Source organism: Crotalus tigris, unplaced genomic scaffold, assembly GCF_016545835.1.
Source record: "Crotalus tigris isolate CLP2741 ecotype Arizona unplaced genomic scaffold, ASM1654583v1 scf7180000017611.44802233496:7321179, whole genome shotgun sequence".
Classification (NCBI taxonomy): Eukaryota; Metazoa; Chordata; class Lepidosauria; order Squamata; family Viperidae; genus Crotalus; species Crotalus tigris.
This window is the reverse complement of record NW_024096511.1, coordinates 4,460,462-4,479,447: the sequence shown is the minus strand read 5'-3', so window position 1 is coordinate 4,479,447 and position 18,986 is coordinate 4,460,462. Positions and strand designations below refer to the sequence as shown.

Genomic DNA, 18,986 nt, shown 5'->3' with positions numbered 1-18,986 from the left:
CCAATAGCAGAGAACAAAAGATCAACTCCAATAGACAAAATGATCTTGGAAAACTGCAAGAGAAGGAAGACCAACCTGAATGTGGCATGGATGACTACAAAAAGACATTTGACTCTCTGCACATGACTGGATAATCAAGTGCCTAGAAATAACAGGAGTAAGTAGAAACATCAGAAAATTTGTGCAAAAATCGATGGCACAATGGAAGACACAGTTGCAGATCAATGGTGAAAAGCTGGGAGAGGTTAATATCAAGAGAGGAATATTTCAAGGAGATTCATTATCACCATTACTATTTGTTATTGCACTGTTTCCTCTGTCAACAATACTGAATAACTCAGGACATGGTTATCAAACATCAAAAACATCTGCTAGACTATCCCACCTCCTTTACATGGATGATCTGAAGCTGTATGGAAAAACATCATCTGAAATAGAATCGCTGCTCAACACTGTCCGTATATATAGCCAAGATATTGTAATGGAGTTTGGCTTGGACAAATGTGCCACACTTACTATCAAACAAGGAAAAATAGTGAAAACTGAAGGAATCAAGATGCCCCACGAAAATAACATTAAGAGTCTGGATGAGGAAGAGTACTACAAATACTTGGGTATCCTTCAAGCTGACAACATCAAGCACACTGAAGTCAAGAAAAAGATTAGAGGTGAATACATCAAGAGAGTGAAGAAGATCTTAAAATCCAAACTCAATGGAGGAAATACCATAAAGGCAATCAACACCTGGGCAATCCCAGTCATTAGGTACACAGCTGGAATAGTGGACTGGACTCAAGCAGAACTAAAAGCAATGGATAGGCAGACCAGAAAAATAATGACAATGAATCACGCCCTTCATCCACGCAGTGACATTGATAGACTTTATCTACCAAGGCAAATAGGTGGGCGTGGAATGCTACAAGTACATCAGATGGTTGAAGAAGAAAAAATGGCTTTGGAAGAATATCTGAAGAACAATGATGAAGATGCACTGAAATTAGTATATCAGGAAGGCTTACTAACTACTGGAGAGACCAAACTGGCCTACAAGAAAGACCAAATGAAGAACAGAATAGAGGCATGGGAAGACAAAGCACTACATGGCCAATACATGAAAAAAATAGCTGGGAAAGCAGATAATAATAAAACCTGGCAATGGCTAAGAGCAGGAAAATTGAAGAAAGAGACCGAGGGACTAATTCTGGCTGCACAAGACCAAGCCTTAAGGACAAATGCATACAAAGTCAAAATTGAGAAGACAGCAACAGACAGTAAGTGCCGCCTATGCAAAGAAGCTGAAGAAACAGTGGACCACTTGGTAAGCTGTTGCAAGAAGATTGCACAAACTGATTACAAGCAGCGGCATGACAAAGTAGCAACAATGGTGCATTGGAAGATCTGCAAAAAATATCATTTGCCTGTAAGCAAAAACTGGTGGGATCATAAAATAGAGAAAGTCATAGAAAATGATAAAATTAAACTGCTCTGGGACTTCAGAATTCAAACAGACAAGCACCTGCAACATAACACCCCAGACTTAACAATTGTCGATAAGAAAGACAAAAAAGTCTGGATAGTGGACGTGGCAGTGCCTGGAGATAGCAGCAGAATAGACGAGAAAGAACTGGAGAAGATAACAAAATACAAAGACCTACAAATAGAAATAGAAAGACTGTGGCAAAAGCAAGCAAGGGTAGTACCAATAGTCATAGGCTCCTTGGGCGCAATCCCAAAACAACTGGAGCACCACTTGAACACCATTGGCATTGACAAATTTGCTATTAGTCAATTGCAAAAGGCGGCCTTATTAGGAACTGCTTCCATCCTGCGACGATATCTGTAATACCATCAAACATCCACATCTGCCTATCCCAGGTCCTGGGTAAGGACTCGATAGGTAGACAAAATGCCAAATCCAGTCTGAACATCTGGCTGACTGTGCGTGCGATGATTAATAATAATTGGCATTGACAAATTCGCTATTAGTCAATTGCAAAAGGCGGCCTTATTAGGAACTGCTTCCATCCTGCGACGATATCTGTAATACCATCAAACATCCACATCTGCCTATCCCAGGTCCTGGGTAAGGACTCGATAGGTAGACAAAATGCCAAATCCAGTCTGAACATCTGGCTGACTGTGCGATGATCGATAATAATAGAGTAACATCACTAGTTCACCTTCCCCTGACATAATTGGGTTTTGAGGGGCATTCAGAACCTCAAAAATGCTGAAGTCATTCTCACCTCAGGGATGGGGAAAAATCCACAGCGTAGGAATTTAACTGATTTTTTGTGGCTGATAGGGTAATACTGTATAATTTATTCAATAAACTTTAAATATACCGTATTTTTCCATGTACAAGATACTATTTTTTCCTGCAAACACCCTGTTCAAAAATCAGGTGCATCTTATACAAGTGCAGCATCTTATACACAAAAAAATAATGGTAACCTCTGCACCCCATAGCATGCCTGTGTGGGTTCTTTACATGCCGCTGCCATGCCACCTGGTGCAAGAGGATATCGCTGGCCTGAGATGCTGCATGGATGGGGAAAAAATGGCCTGAGATGCCACCTAGTGCTGGAGGATCGCACTGCCCCAAGGATGCCACTGGTCCCACTGAAGCCACCTTCTATGACCCATTTTTCACCAGCGCAGCTCAGGCTGAAGCCACAAAAAGGTCCCGGAAAACCGCCTTGTTACAATGATTGACGGCTGAGGGGGTGGGCGCCATCTGATTGGAGGAAGTCACCTCCCTTGTGTTATGGTACCGAGAAGTACCAGTAATTGAGGGGCATCTTATATAAGGATGCGTCTTATAGACGGAAAAATAAGGTACAAAAAAAGCAATCTTGTGTCTGTTTACATGGAAGTAAGTCCACTGTATTGAATGGGATTAACTCCCTAATGTTAAAGAGCACAGACTTGCATAATCAAAGCTTCACCTCTCCTATATCTTAGGAAAGTAGAAATGTGCATGATTTAAAATGTCAATTTAAAATCTCCCTAATGATCAATTATCCCTCTTTTCAGTTCTCATATTTAAATGAGGCTTGCAGTTTTACTCAGCAGTATCTCTGAGCACTTAGAACTTCTAAGTATTCCAATCTATTTTAGAACAGTGAAATGCAACTGGCAAATTTTCTGATGTAGAGGTACCATGAATGGAGCCGTATATTTCAAATGAACCAGTTTCTTGCTGATTAGCATGTTTAATGCATGGGATCCAGGAACACCTCCAGAGGCAAGGCAGGCACCTTGCTTCGTTTTGGCATTAGCATTTCAAAGAAGCGTGTTACTGAATCTGCTGGAAATACTGCAGAGAAAGAATAATGTCAGTCCAGGAATTCTTCTCTTCTTTGCTCAGCTCTTATTCTGTGAAGTTCCATAAAGGAACAGATGCTTTCATGAATGGTTTTGTTTGCTTAATTTAATTGCTATGAATGACATACGGTAGATACTTGTGATTATTTATTTGTTCAATTTAAAGAGCCACCAATCTCAAGTACATGACTTTGGTCGTCTCACACTAAAAACAAATGAATTATAAACAAATATTAAAATAAAACAAGAAATAAAGCACATAACAGACAGAGAATCATAAAAAGCCCTCAAAATAACCATAAAACAGGCTCCATTCCGTACCCAGAACTCAGTCACCAAACCAGATTTATTTAGAACATAGAATAATAGAATTGGACAGGACCTTGGAGGTTTCCTAGTCCAGCCCCCTGCTTGAGCAGGAGACCATATACCATTCCAGATAAATGATTGTCCAGTCTCTTTTTGAAAGCCTCCAGCAATAGAGCACCAACAACTTCTGAAGGCAAGTTGTTCATTGGTTGATTGTTCTCACCATTAGGAAATATCTCCTTAGTTCTAGGTTGCTTTTCTCCTTTGTTAGTTTCCATTCATTCTTTCTCATCTTGACTTTTGGTGCTTTGGAAAATAGTTTGACACTCCCTCCCTTGTCTTTGTAGGAACCCCTCAAACATTGAAACTGCTATCATGGTTCCCCTAGTCTTTCTTTTAGACTAGACATACCAAATTCCTGTAACCCCTAATTATTCTTGTTGCTCTTCTCTGCACTCTTACCAGAGTCTCAACATCTTTTTTTTCTATTGGAGTGACCAGAACTGGATGCAGTGTGGAATACCTGGAATACTTGAAATACAAAATATTTATTTTATATAGTGTAACAGAAGACAACATTAATGCATAAAAAGGTCCACTTTTTTCACACAACACACCCCCCAACCAGATCTTCAAAGTCTTAAAAAAGGCCAGCAAGGTGGGGCCAACTTAATGGGAGGGATGTTATTCCAGAAGGTGGATATCATGGCAAAATAGGTTCTTCTTTGGCATCCTACCAGCCAACCCTCCTTGTCTGATGATACTTGTAATATGCCTGTCTTGCTGATCAGACAGGACACATAAAAGCAACCAGGAAGAGACACTACCATAGGTAAACCATCCTCATGCATTTAAAAGTAACTATCAGCATTTTGAATTGCATCTGTAAGCAAACTGGTATATTCCGATTCCTCCCAAATTTGTCAATGCCAATGGTGTTCAAGTGGTGCTCCAGTTGTTTTGGGATTGCACCCAAGGAGCCTATTACTATTGGTACTACCCTTGCTTGCTTTTGCCACAGTCTTTCTATTTCTATTATTATTATTATTCATGGTTACTGTACAACTACTATATGTTTGTGAATTTTGGATGGGAGATAGGCCGAAACATTAATTACACTTAAGTTATTTCTGATTTCTCTAATTACTTTTGTAAGTGTAAATCTTCAGTGATGGATAGGTTCATACTGCCCATCAAATAGATCCCCTGTGCAATCTGGGCATCCTCTAAAGTCACCACCTTTGCTCAAGGAGCCACTGGCAGTTGTGGCTAGGAGGGCCTTTTCCTAGCTTTGTGCTGTGCGCCAGTTACACCCATTCCTGAAACCTGGAGGTTCTGCTCCCATGCCCTAGTCATCTCCAGACTGGACTGTACGTAGGGTTGCCCTTGAAGAGTGTTCAGAAGCTTTAGCTAACACAGAATGCCATAGGGTAGGCCATCTGTCGGAAATGGTGTAGGGTTTCCTGCCTGAGCAGGGGGTTGGACTCAATGACCTCCAAGGTCCCTTCCAACTTTATTATTATCATTATTATTATTATTATCATTGATCATCGCACAGTCAGCCAGATGTTCAGACTGGATTTGGCATTTTGTCTACCTATCGAGTCCTTACCCAGGACCTGGGATAGGCAGATGTGGATGTTTGATGGTATTACAGGTATCATCGCAGGATGGAAGCAGTTCCTAGTAAGGCCGCCTTTTGCAATTGACTAATAGCAAATTTGTCAATGCCAATGGTGTTCAAGTGGTGCTCCAGTTGTTTTGGGATTGCACCCAAGGAGCCTATTACTATTGGTACTACCCTTGCTTGCTTTTGCCACAGTCTTTCTATTTCTATTATTATTATTATTATTATTATTATTATTATTATTATTATTATTAAGTTGTGTGTGTGCTCCTAGGCCAGCATATATTAAACTTCTGCTCTGTGAGGTGCTTTGTCTGCCGGTTTGCTTCTGAGTCTAATTCAAGATGCTGGTTTCAACCTTTAATCTTTCATGTATTTTATTATTATTATATGTATTCCATTATATATTAGTCATTGCAGTATGTATTTTATGTAGATGTCATTGTTTGATAAATATTTTAACAGCAATTTTCTATAGAATAGAGTTTAACATAGAGATAGAAGTAGATATTTATCCAACACTTTATTCTCATTTAGTTGACTCTGAAGCCAGAGCAGGTTGTCCTTCCTTTGGTTGACGAAAATGTCCAACACCAAACTACCAAAGGGATTATATACCAATATCCAGAGACAATTGCAAATATTGAGTTGGTAATGCAAGAACTACATTCAGAACCATTTTATTGGAGACTTCCAGAACAATTCGAAGGAAAGAAGGTAAAGAATGGGAATTCTAATTACAGTTTATATTTTGTCATTTCTTTTCTTTTTTCCCCAACAAAGATTAGAAAGAACTTGAAAGTACTAATGAAAAGTTATCGTTTTATTGTCACAATCATAACTATTAATTCTCTCTTTCTTATTATTGTCCATTAAAAGAGAAACCAGATAATGAAATATTATTCATTTTATTATTATCAAGTTAATTAACAGAATTAAAAGAATTAAAAATATAGTGTAACCTCATAATTAATAATCATGGTAATAAGGGTAAAGAGAAAAGGAAAATGAAAAGGAGTTTTGGAGCATCATATTAAAAATAGATTATCTCCCCCCCTAAATAATCTTATTGCTTAAAGGCTTTTCCTTGCTCTTTGTCAGGAAGAAAACCCTGCTAAAACCTAATTCAAATATTGACATGTCTGCAATCCACTTCTTAAAATCATACATAGCTTTGTTTTTCTAATATTTTATAATAATTCTTCCAGCCAGTCTCCCTATTTGAAAACAAAACTAAAGAATGAATTATGTTAGAGACCTTCATTGGAAAGTATGACTTTGGGGCAGGTCCGAATTTTTTAGCCCATGACTCTGTAATATCCTTCTTCTATATACTTATGTTACCTGATATCTAAAAGAAAGTTATATGGAACAAACTTTTAATTTTAGAATATAAATGTTTCATGTACACTCAAAAAGTTAAAATCATGAGGGGAACCATATTTGTTTCAAAGCTTCATTTAATACTTGAATAATTCCCTTTAACTATCATGCTGAATAGAATCACTCTGAAACTGAGGAAGTAGTATTTTGATAGGGGGAGGAAGAGGTATAATAGTATAATAATCCAAGTGCTTGTGTCACTTGACCTGTATTTGTTGTGATTATCCAGTCCCAAACTCCGTTACCTTTTAGTTGATCTAGCCTTATCAGCTATACAGAGAAACGAAATAATACCCTTAAGAAAACGTAAAAGTTCCAGAAAGATATGCACAAGAGTACTGAGATTCCCATAATGGATAAATGGTTTGTAAAAGTGTCAGAATTGGTAGAAACGGTAAAATTTATGGATTTTTTGCTAAAAGAAGAAAAAAGTGAAATTATAAATTTATGAATTTAATGATTGAAAAGATGAAAATTGGAAAGTTGTATGTATTTCATAATGTTGGTTTCTATTTTCCTTTTTTTCACATCTTTTCCTTTTTTTGTTTTTTCCTTTAGATTTGACTTTCATTGTACATAAAATTCATAATAAGTATAAATTTAAAACATATAGCATAAAAGTTCCCACATGATCCATTTTCTACTCTACAGTAGCTTATACTAGCTGCAGGAAATATTCCAAACTGAAAAAATATTCAATATTTTAGATATGCACAGGAAAAATATGATGGCTTGTTTTTTTTTTATTTAAATAGACGTGGGAAACAAACTCCAAAGTCTTATTTTATTTCGTTATATAGGTCTCGTATTTATATCTGATACAATGAAAATCACAACTTTAATCATTCATTTTATGCTAACTGAAAATCTTCAGAGCATCTCCAGATATTTACTATAGTATTGGTTATTTCTTTGTATTTCATTTTGATTGCCTGTATATTATTATTTATATGATTTCTTCTTCTTTGTTAGCTGATGGCTTATGGAGGAAAGCTGAAATATGCTATCTTTTTTGAAGCAAGGGAAGACACGGGTTTTGCAACTTACAATCCCCAGGTCATAATCAGAGGTGGGCTTCCCACACATACACGAATTATTGTCAGACATGTGGTCGCTCCTCTGAATGGCCAGTTGACAAGGCATGAGATAGAAATGACAGAGGTAATTTTTCATTCCACTTTGTTTTGTCATCGGCACTTTGGAAACAGTTAAATCATTAGCATTCCTGTTATTACTTCCTTTTCAGCATGAGTGGAAATACTATGGCGATAGTCCAAGGATCACACAGACTGTGACCCGTGAGGATTTCATGGATGTCCTGTACAACATTCATTACATACTTATTAAGGCAACTCATGGAAGATTCATGAGACAAAGCAGGTAAGCATTTCATATAATGCCATCAGTAATACTGAACACTAGTACCAATCATCAGAGATTGATTCATTTTCATAGGAAAGTCATAAGGTACTTTTCCACACTGTGTTATTTACATTGAGATCCATGGGCTTAAACTTGCCAGTCTATGTAAGATTCCAGCTTTCTCTAGCAATGGTAAAAGGAAAATAATAATCTTGTCAGAAGGTGGAAATTCCCATATGGCTCAAAACCTAGAAATTATTCTAAAAATTGAGCTTCGATTAATAATGATCAAATCACACCAGCAAAGTCCTAGCAGCCAAGCTAGCTTATCAGTTCAAAGCACCTTGTCTTAACTATGAAGCTTCTGTCTTCTACTGTCTTAAATTGTGACTCATGTACTTGCCATGAATTTTGCACCTCCTTCTTGCTTTTTTGCCTTGGAAGTTAGCCTGCACTTCTTCTGTTCCCTTAAACCTGTTCTGATAGTATCCAGCTGTCCAAGAACTAATTGGTTTGATTCAGTATTCACCTGTCTCATATTATTGCCTGCCCAAAGTCTGACATGTACTTTTGAGTAAAATCTCTGAATAGCATCATATTTATTTCTAAGTGAAGATACTTAATGTCAGAGCATGCACAGTCTTATTGCATGAGATAACCCAGGAGTAAACACAGTAAACAATGGTCTATATTAAATGGTGGTTTCTCTTACACTATCTATAATATCATACACCAGGAACAATATACATACACGTGCTAATACAGCAGGATCCAACACCCCATAGTTACAGCAGAAAACGGAAGAGAGAGAACACATTAGCGGAGCCTTCCCTTTATACCAGTGGTTCTCAACCTTTTTAATGCCGTGACCCCAACCAGTCGTAAGTTGAGGACTAAATCGGTCATAAGTCGAGGACTAAATTGGTCGTAAGTTGAGGACTTTCCCTGCCCGGGAGCACCGCGCATGCATGGTGCCGCCCCCTGCGCCGGCCGAGATGTAGCTGGCAAGCGGCAGAGACGGAGCAGGCCAACCACCGGCTGGGCCACCAGCTGGCCCAGCCCAAGGGAGGTAAGGCACCTGCCGGAAAAGGGGGAAAAATGGTGGACAGCCTTGCTTGGCGACCTCCATGAAATGGTCGATCGACCCCAAATGGGGTCGCGACCCATAGGTTGAGAACCACTGTTTTATATAAAGGCTCTTAAAGCCTTAAATCTTACATTACATAAGCTGGTTAGCTGTTAAATCAATACCTTGATGACATTTAAGTTTATTTACATATTCTAGAATGAAAAAAGTCCCAAGCACCTCTCCACCAGCAATCAGCACCCTGATTAGCATAGATTAGCTCCAGGATTAACACCAGACCAACAAACAAGTAAACAATACCCCAATCAAGAAACTGCCAAAGAAACCAAAAGCAAACAGCCCAACCAAGGAATCACTCTAAGACTGCCCTTATCAACACTGACAGGGATGCCACTGAATGTAAACTGTCAGCAAACCACACTCCTTACTAACAATAACGACGTTACCTAGTTTGGGTAATGAAACTTCTGCAAGAAAACAAGCAGGTTCAGAGCACCAGGGGCCCCTCATTTCAACCCTGAGCTACAAATATTATCCTTTATTGAAAAAAGTTTGTCTTCTTCATAATTTCAATGTTAGTCATGAGTGAGTTCTTTCAATCAATCATTGATTCTTTCATTCATTTTTATAGATGACAATCACACAATTTTAACAGTTCATGGAAGATGATTAATAATGTTCCATGGCTCTACTGTTGGATAGATCACTTGCTGGCTATTAGTTATTTGTCATCTATTGATCATAGGAACCAAGTCAATGAACAATAGCAGTGAAAGCTTCTGTAGGTTTATTTGAGTTTCCTATTTTTATAGATGATGGATACTCATGTGTACTTGTGAACTCATTTTCTTTTTAAAAACATAAATCTTCTTTGGTCATTCATATTTTCTGCTGGCAAAATCTAGTATGGATAGCCTATGTACCATATTGGCATTAAGTATATCTTATTTCATCCATACTTTCTGGGCTGATTTAGGAAGAGCCATATTCAAGTGTAATGGAAAACCCATCTAATCTAGCATTCTTATAACATTTTTACAGGAAACTAAATGTCAATGAGAAGCCAAATAGTATCTCATGAGTATAACAGCATTCTTCTGCTATTATCTCCAAGCAACTGGAATTTTCTATGACAGAGGGCCGTTGTAACTGATAATCTTAGTAGCACTATCTTCTACAAATGTATCTAATTCTTTTTTTTTATTATTGTAAATATTTATTAAGTTTTAAAATTTTACAAAAAAAAAACAAAACAACCCATCCCCAAACCTCCCCAACCCTCCCATTCCCTCCCCCGACCTTCCCAGAGCTGAACATAGGCTTAATTAAAATTTCTTCAAATAATGTAAAAGAAAATATAAACCATAAATTAATCTAAATACTAAATACATTAATTAAACAAGTTATAAGATAATTAACAATAATATGTATATAAAAAACATAACTACCAAAAGAATAATACTTGAAAGAAAAAAGAATAAAGAAAGAGAAAAAAAGAAAAAAAGAAAAGAAAGTATAATAAAAATAAAAAATAAAAATAAAAAAGAATAAAATCTAAAAAATATTTTAAATTTTAAATATAAGTTATTGAAAAGCTAAATAATATTTTTTAACATCCAACTTATGTTGTATAAAATCTATCCATTTTTTCCATACCGCAAAATACTTCTCTTGCGATTGATCCTTCAAGAAAGCCGAAATCTTTGCCATTTCCGCCAAATAAGAAACTTTAAAAAACCACTCTTGCAAAGTAGGCAGAGATTCCTTCTTCCAACATTGCCCTACTAGCAGCCTTGCGGCTGTAATTAAATTTAACATCAATGCAGTCTCTTTAATATCATAGTCGGTAACAATACCTAATAAAAACAATTGTGGGGTAAATTTTACCCTCCTTCTGAAAATTCTTTGAATATTCCACCATATCTTAATCCAAAAGGCTTTTATATTTTTACATGACCACCAAATATGATAGTAAGTAGCATCCAAACAACCACATCTCCAACATTTAGGCTATAAGTCAGGATACATACGAGACATTTTTTGTGGATCAAGGTGCCATCTGTAAAACATTTTATAAAAATTCTCCCTTAAATTCTGGGCTTGTGTAAATTTGACATTCCTCACCCAAATAATTTCCCAGGTATCTAGTAGAACTGGTTCACCAAAATTTTGTGCCCGTTTGACCATACATTCTTTAATTAATTCTGCCTCTGAATCCAATTCTACTAGCACCCCATAAATTCTCTTCATATGAGTTCGTCTTTGATCTTTTACTTGTTTAAGAAAGTTTTCATCTTCTCTAAGTAAACCCACATTACAATTTAACTTCCATCTATCCACTATTTGTCTATACTGAAACCATGAATATGTAATATTTTCTTGTGCTAGGTTTTCCAAAGATTTTAACTGCCAGTTTTTACCATCCCATCTAAGTAATTGTGCATAAGAAACACCATCCATTTTAACTCCTCTCCTTATCCCCTCTATCGCATGCCAGGGTACAGCCCATAATGGGATTTTAAAATCACTTCTGTAATATTTCCTCCAAACCCGAAATAGGGAAATCCTTATAATATGAGATTTAAAAACCCTATCAACTTTTTTATTAAAAATTAAATAGGCATGCCATCCAAAAAGTAAATCCCAACCCTCCAAGAGGAGTATTTCTACATTTGTTAAATTAACCCAATCACTAATTAATGTTAAAACCACCGCATCATAGTACAATTTCAAATTCAGTACCTTAAGTCCACCTCTCTCACGGATGTCTTGTATTATTTTAAGCTTTACTCTTGGTTTTTTCCCCACCCAAATAAACTTATTGATACCTTTCTGCCATTCATTTAAATTAATCTCATTCTTTAAAATAGGTATCATTTGAAACAGAAAAAGAAACTTTGGCAAAACATTCATTTTAATCACCGCAATTCTTCCCAAAAGGGATAATTGCAATTTCTCCCAATTTTTCAAGTCTCTTTGTATCCTGACCCATAACCTTTCATAATTATTTTTGTACAATTTTGCATTAGAAACAGATAAAATAACCCCCAAATATTTTACCTTATCAATAACCTCAAAATCTGTCAACTTAACCAAAGTCTGCTTATCCAAAATGGTCATATTTTTAAATAATATTTTAGTCTTATTGTTATTAATTTTAAAACCTGAAACCCGTCCATATTGGTATATCAATTGTAATAACTCTACTACATAATAAGTAGGTTGGGACAGGGTGACCACCAAGTCATCTGCAAAAGCTCTTAATTTATATTCTTTTTTATTAACTTCTATTCCTTTTATTTCCTGTGATTCTCGAATTTTAATCAACAATATTTCCAAAGTTAAAACAAATAGCAGTGGTGACAATGGACATCCATGTCTAGTCCCCTTTTCTATTGTAAAGACCTCTGATAAACCCCCATTAACAATAAGTTGTGCCGTTTGTTTTTGATAAATAAGACCAAGAGCTCGTAAAAATTTTTCTCCAAAATTCATTTTCTCAATTAAACTTAACATAAATTGCCAATTCAGTTGATCAAAAGCTTTTTCAGCATCTAAAAATATCAATCCTGCAGGAACTTAATTATTTTTGTCTAAATATTCTAATAAATTAATAATTTGTCTGACATTATTCTTCATGTACCTTCCAGTTATAAAACCCGTTTGATCCTTATGTATAACCTGATGCAAAACCCTCATAAGCCTGTTAGCCAAAATTTTTGCAAAAATCTTATAATCTACATTTAAAAGAGATATAGGTCTGTAATTCTTTGGTAAAGTGAGATCTTGATCTTCTTTTGGAATTAAAGATATAAAAGCTCTACCCCATGACGGGGGAATCTCTAAACCCTGTAATATATTATTAAAAAGCTCTCTTAAAGGTTGAATCATCTCTTGTACCAAAGTTTTATAATAAATAGATGTCAAACCATCCGTACCCGGTGCTTTACCTAATTTTAATTCTTTAATCACTGTCTCAATTTCCTCTCTAGTAACTAAACCATTAATTTCTTGTTTCTGATCTTCTGTTAATTTAGGGAAGTTTGCTTCATTTAAATAATTTTCTATGTCTAAAACCTGTATTTTAGTACTCTTATATAATTTTTGATAATAATCTAAAAAAGATTTCTTAATCAAATCCTTATGATATACTAATGTACCATTATAATTTATTTTATCTATAATTCTCTGTCTCTGTTTCTTTCTTAATTGATAAGTCAACTATCTCCCTGGTTTGTTAGCATTGCAAAATGTATTTTGTTTCATATACAGTAAGTTAGTTGCAGTTTGATCAGCCATCAACATATTAAATTGTGTTTTAAGCAATTTTATAGATTCTTTAACCTTTTCATCTGTGGGATTTGAAATCAAAATTTTTTCTTTTGATTTAATCTCATCTTCCAATTCCTTACATTTCTGAATCTGCTTTTGTCTATGAGCATTATTCATTTGTATCAAAATCCCACGCATAGAAGCTTTACCTGCATCCCATACCATTGACACTGAAGTTCCCTTATACATGTTTAAAACAAAATAATCCTTTAAGTGCTCCTTTAATTTTTGAACATTCTTTTCTTGTCTAAATAAATTTTCATTCATCCTCCACGATCTCCTCTTCTCTCTTTCATCAACCAGCTCCATCCAGACTGGACTATGATCCGTCAATGTCCTAGGAAAAATTTTAACATTCTTTATCCTAAAATATAAATCAGTTGTGATAAAAAAAAAAGTCAATTCTTGAGAAGGATTGATGTCTATCTGAAAAGAAAGTAAAGTCTCTCTCCTCCTGATTGCGTTCACGCCAGTAGTCTCGTAGTTCCCAGTCCTCTTTCAAATCAAAAAAAGCTTTAGGTAATTTAGCCTGTTTAAAAAAAGTAGAAGATCCTTTTTTGTCTCTTTGTGTATCTAACACACCATTCCAATCACCCATTAATATCACAGATCTATAGTCCAACAAAGATAATTTCTGATGTAACAATCTATAAAATTGTTCCTGTTGTTGGTTTGGTGCGTACAATCCCACTATAAGTATTTTCTTACCATATAAACCAACTTCAATCATAACATATCTCCCTTGAGGATCAGATTCTACCAAACAGGCTGATAAGTTTTGCTTGACATAAATAACTACACCCCCTTTTTTCCCAGGAGCAGAAGATACAGAATGAGATCCCAAACGAGCATTGACTAAATATTTTTGATCTTTAGCTATAATATGTGTTTCCTGCAAACAAATAATATCATTATTATGTTGCTTTAAATAATGAAAGATTTTCTTTCTCTTCTGGGGGGAATTAAGGCCGTTAACATTCCAAGTCAGGAGTTTTACCATCTCCCTTAACCAGAAGCCTGGAGAAGGCTGCTTGAAGATCTGCCATTGAAGAATGTGCCGCAGAACTCTTAGGTCTTGCTCCTCCCACCGGCAACAAAGCACTTTCTTGAAGAGATTCTTTAGCCTCTTTCCTCTGTTGTTCCTTTTCCTTGCGTCTATGCGCTGCACAGGTCATTCTTTGCTCTTTAATCTCTGCTTGTCGGGACCACTCCAACTGTAACTCTCCAACCGCCATCACACCTGGTCCTTCAGACGGCTGTTCAACCTCTTTACCATCCAGAACTTTCTGCATCATGGATGATGGTGAGCCTGCTCCCAGGACCGAACTGTAAAACTCCTTTGCTTTAGTGACTGTATTAAGTCTATAACGCGTCCCCGCATGGCTCAGAACAATACCCATCGGAATCTCCCATCTGAATGGCATCATTCTTTTTTTAAGTTCATTAGATAAGAAAGCAAAATCTTTTCTCTTTCTTAGAATTTTAGATGGGATCTCCTTTAAAATAATAACATCTTGAGCAGCAAACTGGAATCTCTTATTATAGAAGGCTTGTATGATTTCATTGCGCAGAGATCTCTTTCCAAAATAAACCACCACATCTCTTGGTAAATTTCTCTGTTTTGCAATCCAGGAATTAACTCTAAATAATTTTTCAACCTCTCTGCGTATTTCCTCTTTCTCCCTATTCAAAATAACAGCAAAGTCATTTACCACAATCTCTCTCAAATCTTGCTGCATATCTTCTTTCAGACCCCTAATTCTTAAGGCATATTCCATTTCTCTGTACTGAGACATAACAATGTCATCCTGTGAAATTTCCATCTTTTTTTCCATGCCTTCAAACCTATCTTCCAAGATGTCAACCTTGTCTGCAACCTCTTCAACTCTAGAGTCAAGCTTCTCAACCACAGAAGCAAGTCCTGATAGAGCCATAACTATATCTTGCCTCAAAATAGTGTTATTCTGCTTCAACAGATTCTTCACTTCCCCTCTAATTTCAGTTTTATTCTGATCTAGAAGCTCCTTCATTTCCCCTCTGATTTGAGTTACTGCATTTCCCATTATATCTTTCATATCTTGTACAGATATTACTGGCAGAGGAGGAGAAGATGGTGGTGTAGCTTTAGGTTGTTGTACCGGTAAGATCGCAGGAGAAGAAGCCACCTTAGGAACTGTAGAAGCTGCTTGCCTTTTTGAAGCCATTTTTTTTAAAAAAAATTTTTTTCTTATTTCCACTTTATAAAAAAAATACTCAAAGAATTAAAAAAAACAAAGGAGAGTTTAAAAGATATTTCAAAAACACAAAACCACTTTCAGAAAAAGAGGAAAAAGTTTAAAAAAAAAAAACTATATAGTCCATAACATTCCGTTTGACTCACTTTCTTTTTCTCCCGAAAAAAACTTTCAAATCGCCATTTTACTTTCACTCTCCACACAAACAAAAAAAAACAAAAAGAAAAAGATCAACCTAAACTAAAAAGCAAATAAAACTCAATAAGTCAAATCCTTTATCCAGCTCTGTCCGCTTTATATAAAAAAAATCACTCACCCTATCCCTTTAAACGCGGAGATGGTAGCGGCGTTTCACTTTGTTCCCAGAGGAAACAAAGACAGCTGGGAGGCGGAGGCAATCCGAACTCCGAGGGAGCTCTCTTTCTACCCCCCCCCCAAAAAAAAATCCCTGGGGGGTTTGAGATGCTCTACCTCTATTTGGGTGGTTCTCTCCCCCCTCCCTTCGCCCGGGAGGGGGATTTCGAGCCACGGAACAGCTGGTGACTGCTGTATTCCGCGGTTCTCACGCTGACCCAGGAGGACGGCTACAATGTAGCCGCCATCATCGACGCTAACCACTGGAAGTCCTCCAATGTATCTAATTCTTATTAAAGTGTCCAATTCAATAGCCATCAGTGCATCTTAATAGTAACAACTTGCATAGATCAATTATTTACTATGAGAATAAGTATTTCATTTAATTAAAATATAATTGAGTAGTTATTATTTAAAAAGTAAATAGTGGAGCATTGCAATTCACACAATCTGAGATATATTAATCATTTTTCTTCATGGATTTGTATTTATATTTTCTAAAGTGTGACATTTGTAACATCTATCCAGAAGAATATGAGAAAAGACATACTACTGTAAAATAAAAGGATTTGAAATTAGTAATTAGGGCACATTTATTCACAGCTTTATGCTTTCTATTGCCCTTTCTCTAGGCAATGATTCCAAATCTCTCCAAATTCTAAAGTTTTATCTTTTGAATGTAATTCAATGGTTTAAAAGTATGGTTCAATGTTACAACACCTATCTTATTTTTGAAAGATGAAATGCTTGGTGTTTAATATTTCCTGTTGACATGGATGGAACACCACCATCTCGAAACCTAAAAAATTTATATTAATTGTATAAATAGGAAAGACAATGTGGATCAAGTATCTGACTATTTCATTAGCATTATTGCCATTGATTCCTTACAGTGTCAATTCCAATACATTGTTTAGACTGAGTGATTTAAAACTAAGCCCACAAATACTTAATATGTGTGCTTCTCTGTGGCTAAACAGGAAGTCAGTTGAACCCAGATATTCTGATTTCAGTTTCATAAACTGAAGCTGCTATGACAATACCTAGAGTTATGGGACCTAGAGACCGAAGCACCTAGTGGTTACAAAATACAGTAGCTTAACCCTGCCACAGAGCATTTTCAGCATATTGTGTGACATCCACACTGATGGTCAAGAACAGGTCTTGAAGCAAGAAACAGTGCATGGGCCAATAATGAAACTGACTATTCACACATTAATTCTAGGACATATAAAAGTGGGATTTCTGAAATGTTTATAAATGCAGACTTGCAGATCATTGATATATTGCAGCAAAACATTATAAGAAAACATCATGCTGACAGTAGCTTCAAGTGTAAAAATAGCTTAATTCCAGCAGCGCACCATATTAGCTATGTAATTTAGCAGCAGCACTAATCATGTTTCTGCATGAAAGCAACAGTATTACAGTGAGTGATTCAGAAACTGCCATTAAAAAGCCAAAGCTAAACATTTTTCTCCTGCTGTGTTAATTTTGTTGTTCCCCTTTTTACATTTTAGGATTGAACACTGAAACATTTCTTACATTAAATGGCTGGAGGTTGGGTTTTTTTTTTCTTTTTCCAAGAGAACAGACTAATACAATTAATCTAGCTGAACTGGAACTATGGGTTCTATTTTACTATTAATTAATTCCAGATTCCTGATATTGATCGGGTGTCAGAGTTCAAACTAAAATCCACTAAAGATGTTCCAGACAGCAGTCAAGTCTTGCTAGCCATGAGAACCACTTGCTTTACAAATAAAAATAAAAACAGCTTTATTAGAAGCTACATCTGTCTTTTCTGCTTGTTGTGCTGCAAATGGACTATTTCTCTTGTTTCCAAGTATTGCTGCTGTAACAAAACTACCAGAACGTCTGGTAAAGAACAGTGCAAAGATATTGAGATATCTCTTTTCTCCATTTGTTTTATACAGTATGTCTGTGAATTGTTGCTTCCAAAGCTGCTTTTCAGTATATCCATCCATTTTGCCTCTTCTGCCCTAATGCCTCCCTTTTCCTTCTCCTTCCAAAATTGGAAAAAGGGGTATCCTATCTCCACATGAGATTGCTTGAGTGCAACAACTAACCAAGGATAATCAGCCTACAAAGAGGACAAGCCAATGACAGATTAGTGCAAAGTTTAACAGATTTTCATCTAGGCAAATATCACATACTCCTCTTACAAAATAAAAGGTGGATCATTGACAGACCTCCAGGAAGGTAGCACCTAAAGAAAGAAAAGCTATGGCAAAACTAAAAGCTATGGCAAACCTAGACAGCATACTAAAAAGCAGAGACATAACCCTACTAACTAAAGTATGTATAGTCAAGGCCATGGTTTTCCCAGTTGCAATGTATGGCTGTGAAAATTGGACCATAAGAAAGACTGAGCGCAAAAGAATTGAGGCCTTTGAACTATGGTGCTGGAGGAGACTCCTGCAAGTCCCCTGGACTGCAAGGCGATCAAACCAATCAGTCCTAGAAAAGATCAACCCTGACTTCTCTTTAGAAGGCCAGATCCTGAAGTTGAAACTCAAGTACTTCGGCCACCTAATGAGAAGGAAAGACTCACTGGAGAAGAGCCTAATGCTGGGAAAGATTGAGGACAATAGAAGAAGGGGACAACAGAGAATGAGGTGGCTGGATGGAGTCACTGAAGCAGTAGGCGTGAGCTTAAATGGACTCCAGAAGACAGGAAGGCCTGGAGGAACGTTGTCCATGGAGTCACGATGGGTTGGACATGACTTCGCAATTAACAACAACAACAAGGAAAGAAAATCCCTCTGCCTTCATCCCCTGCCTCCAATTTATATTTGATAACTTTATATATGTTGAAACATATTCAGTATAGTCACAATGAATAGACAATGTACAGGTACTGGCTAACATCTTTTATAAGTCATATTGAAGTCTGTAGAACTTCTTGGGTTTTTTAATTCTGCCTTCAGAAAGCTGGTATTTGGGTTCT

At 36.4% G+C, this 18,986-nt stretch overlaps 1 protein-coding gene across 12 annotated transcripts in view; it reads left to right on the top strand.

The window, feature by feature from the left end:
- LAMA2 (laminin subunit alpha 2) overlaps positions 1-18,986 on the top strand; it is a 471,875-nt gene that overhangs the window by 305,651 nt on the left and 147,238 nt on the right. For all 12 annotated transcript variants that reach the window (XM_039324668.1, XM_039324684.1, XM_039324648.1 and 9 more), the window contains 3 exons: positions 5,801-5,980; positions 7,619-7,807; positions 7,893-8,026. In XM_039324668.1, coding sequence (XP_039180602.1) covers positions 5,801-5,980; positions 7,619-7,807; positions 7,893-8,026 — 503 coding nt within the window. The remainder of the gene's footprint in view (positions 1-5,800; positions 5,981-7,618; positions 7,808-7,892; positions 8,027-18,986) is intronic.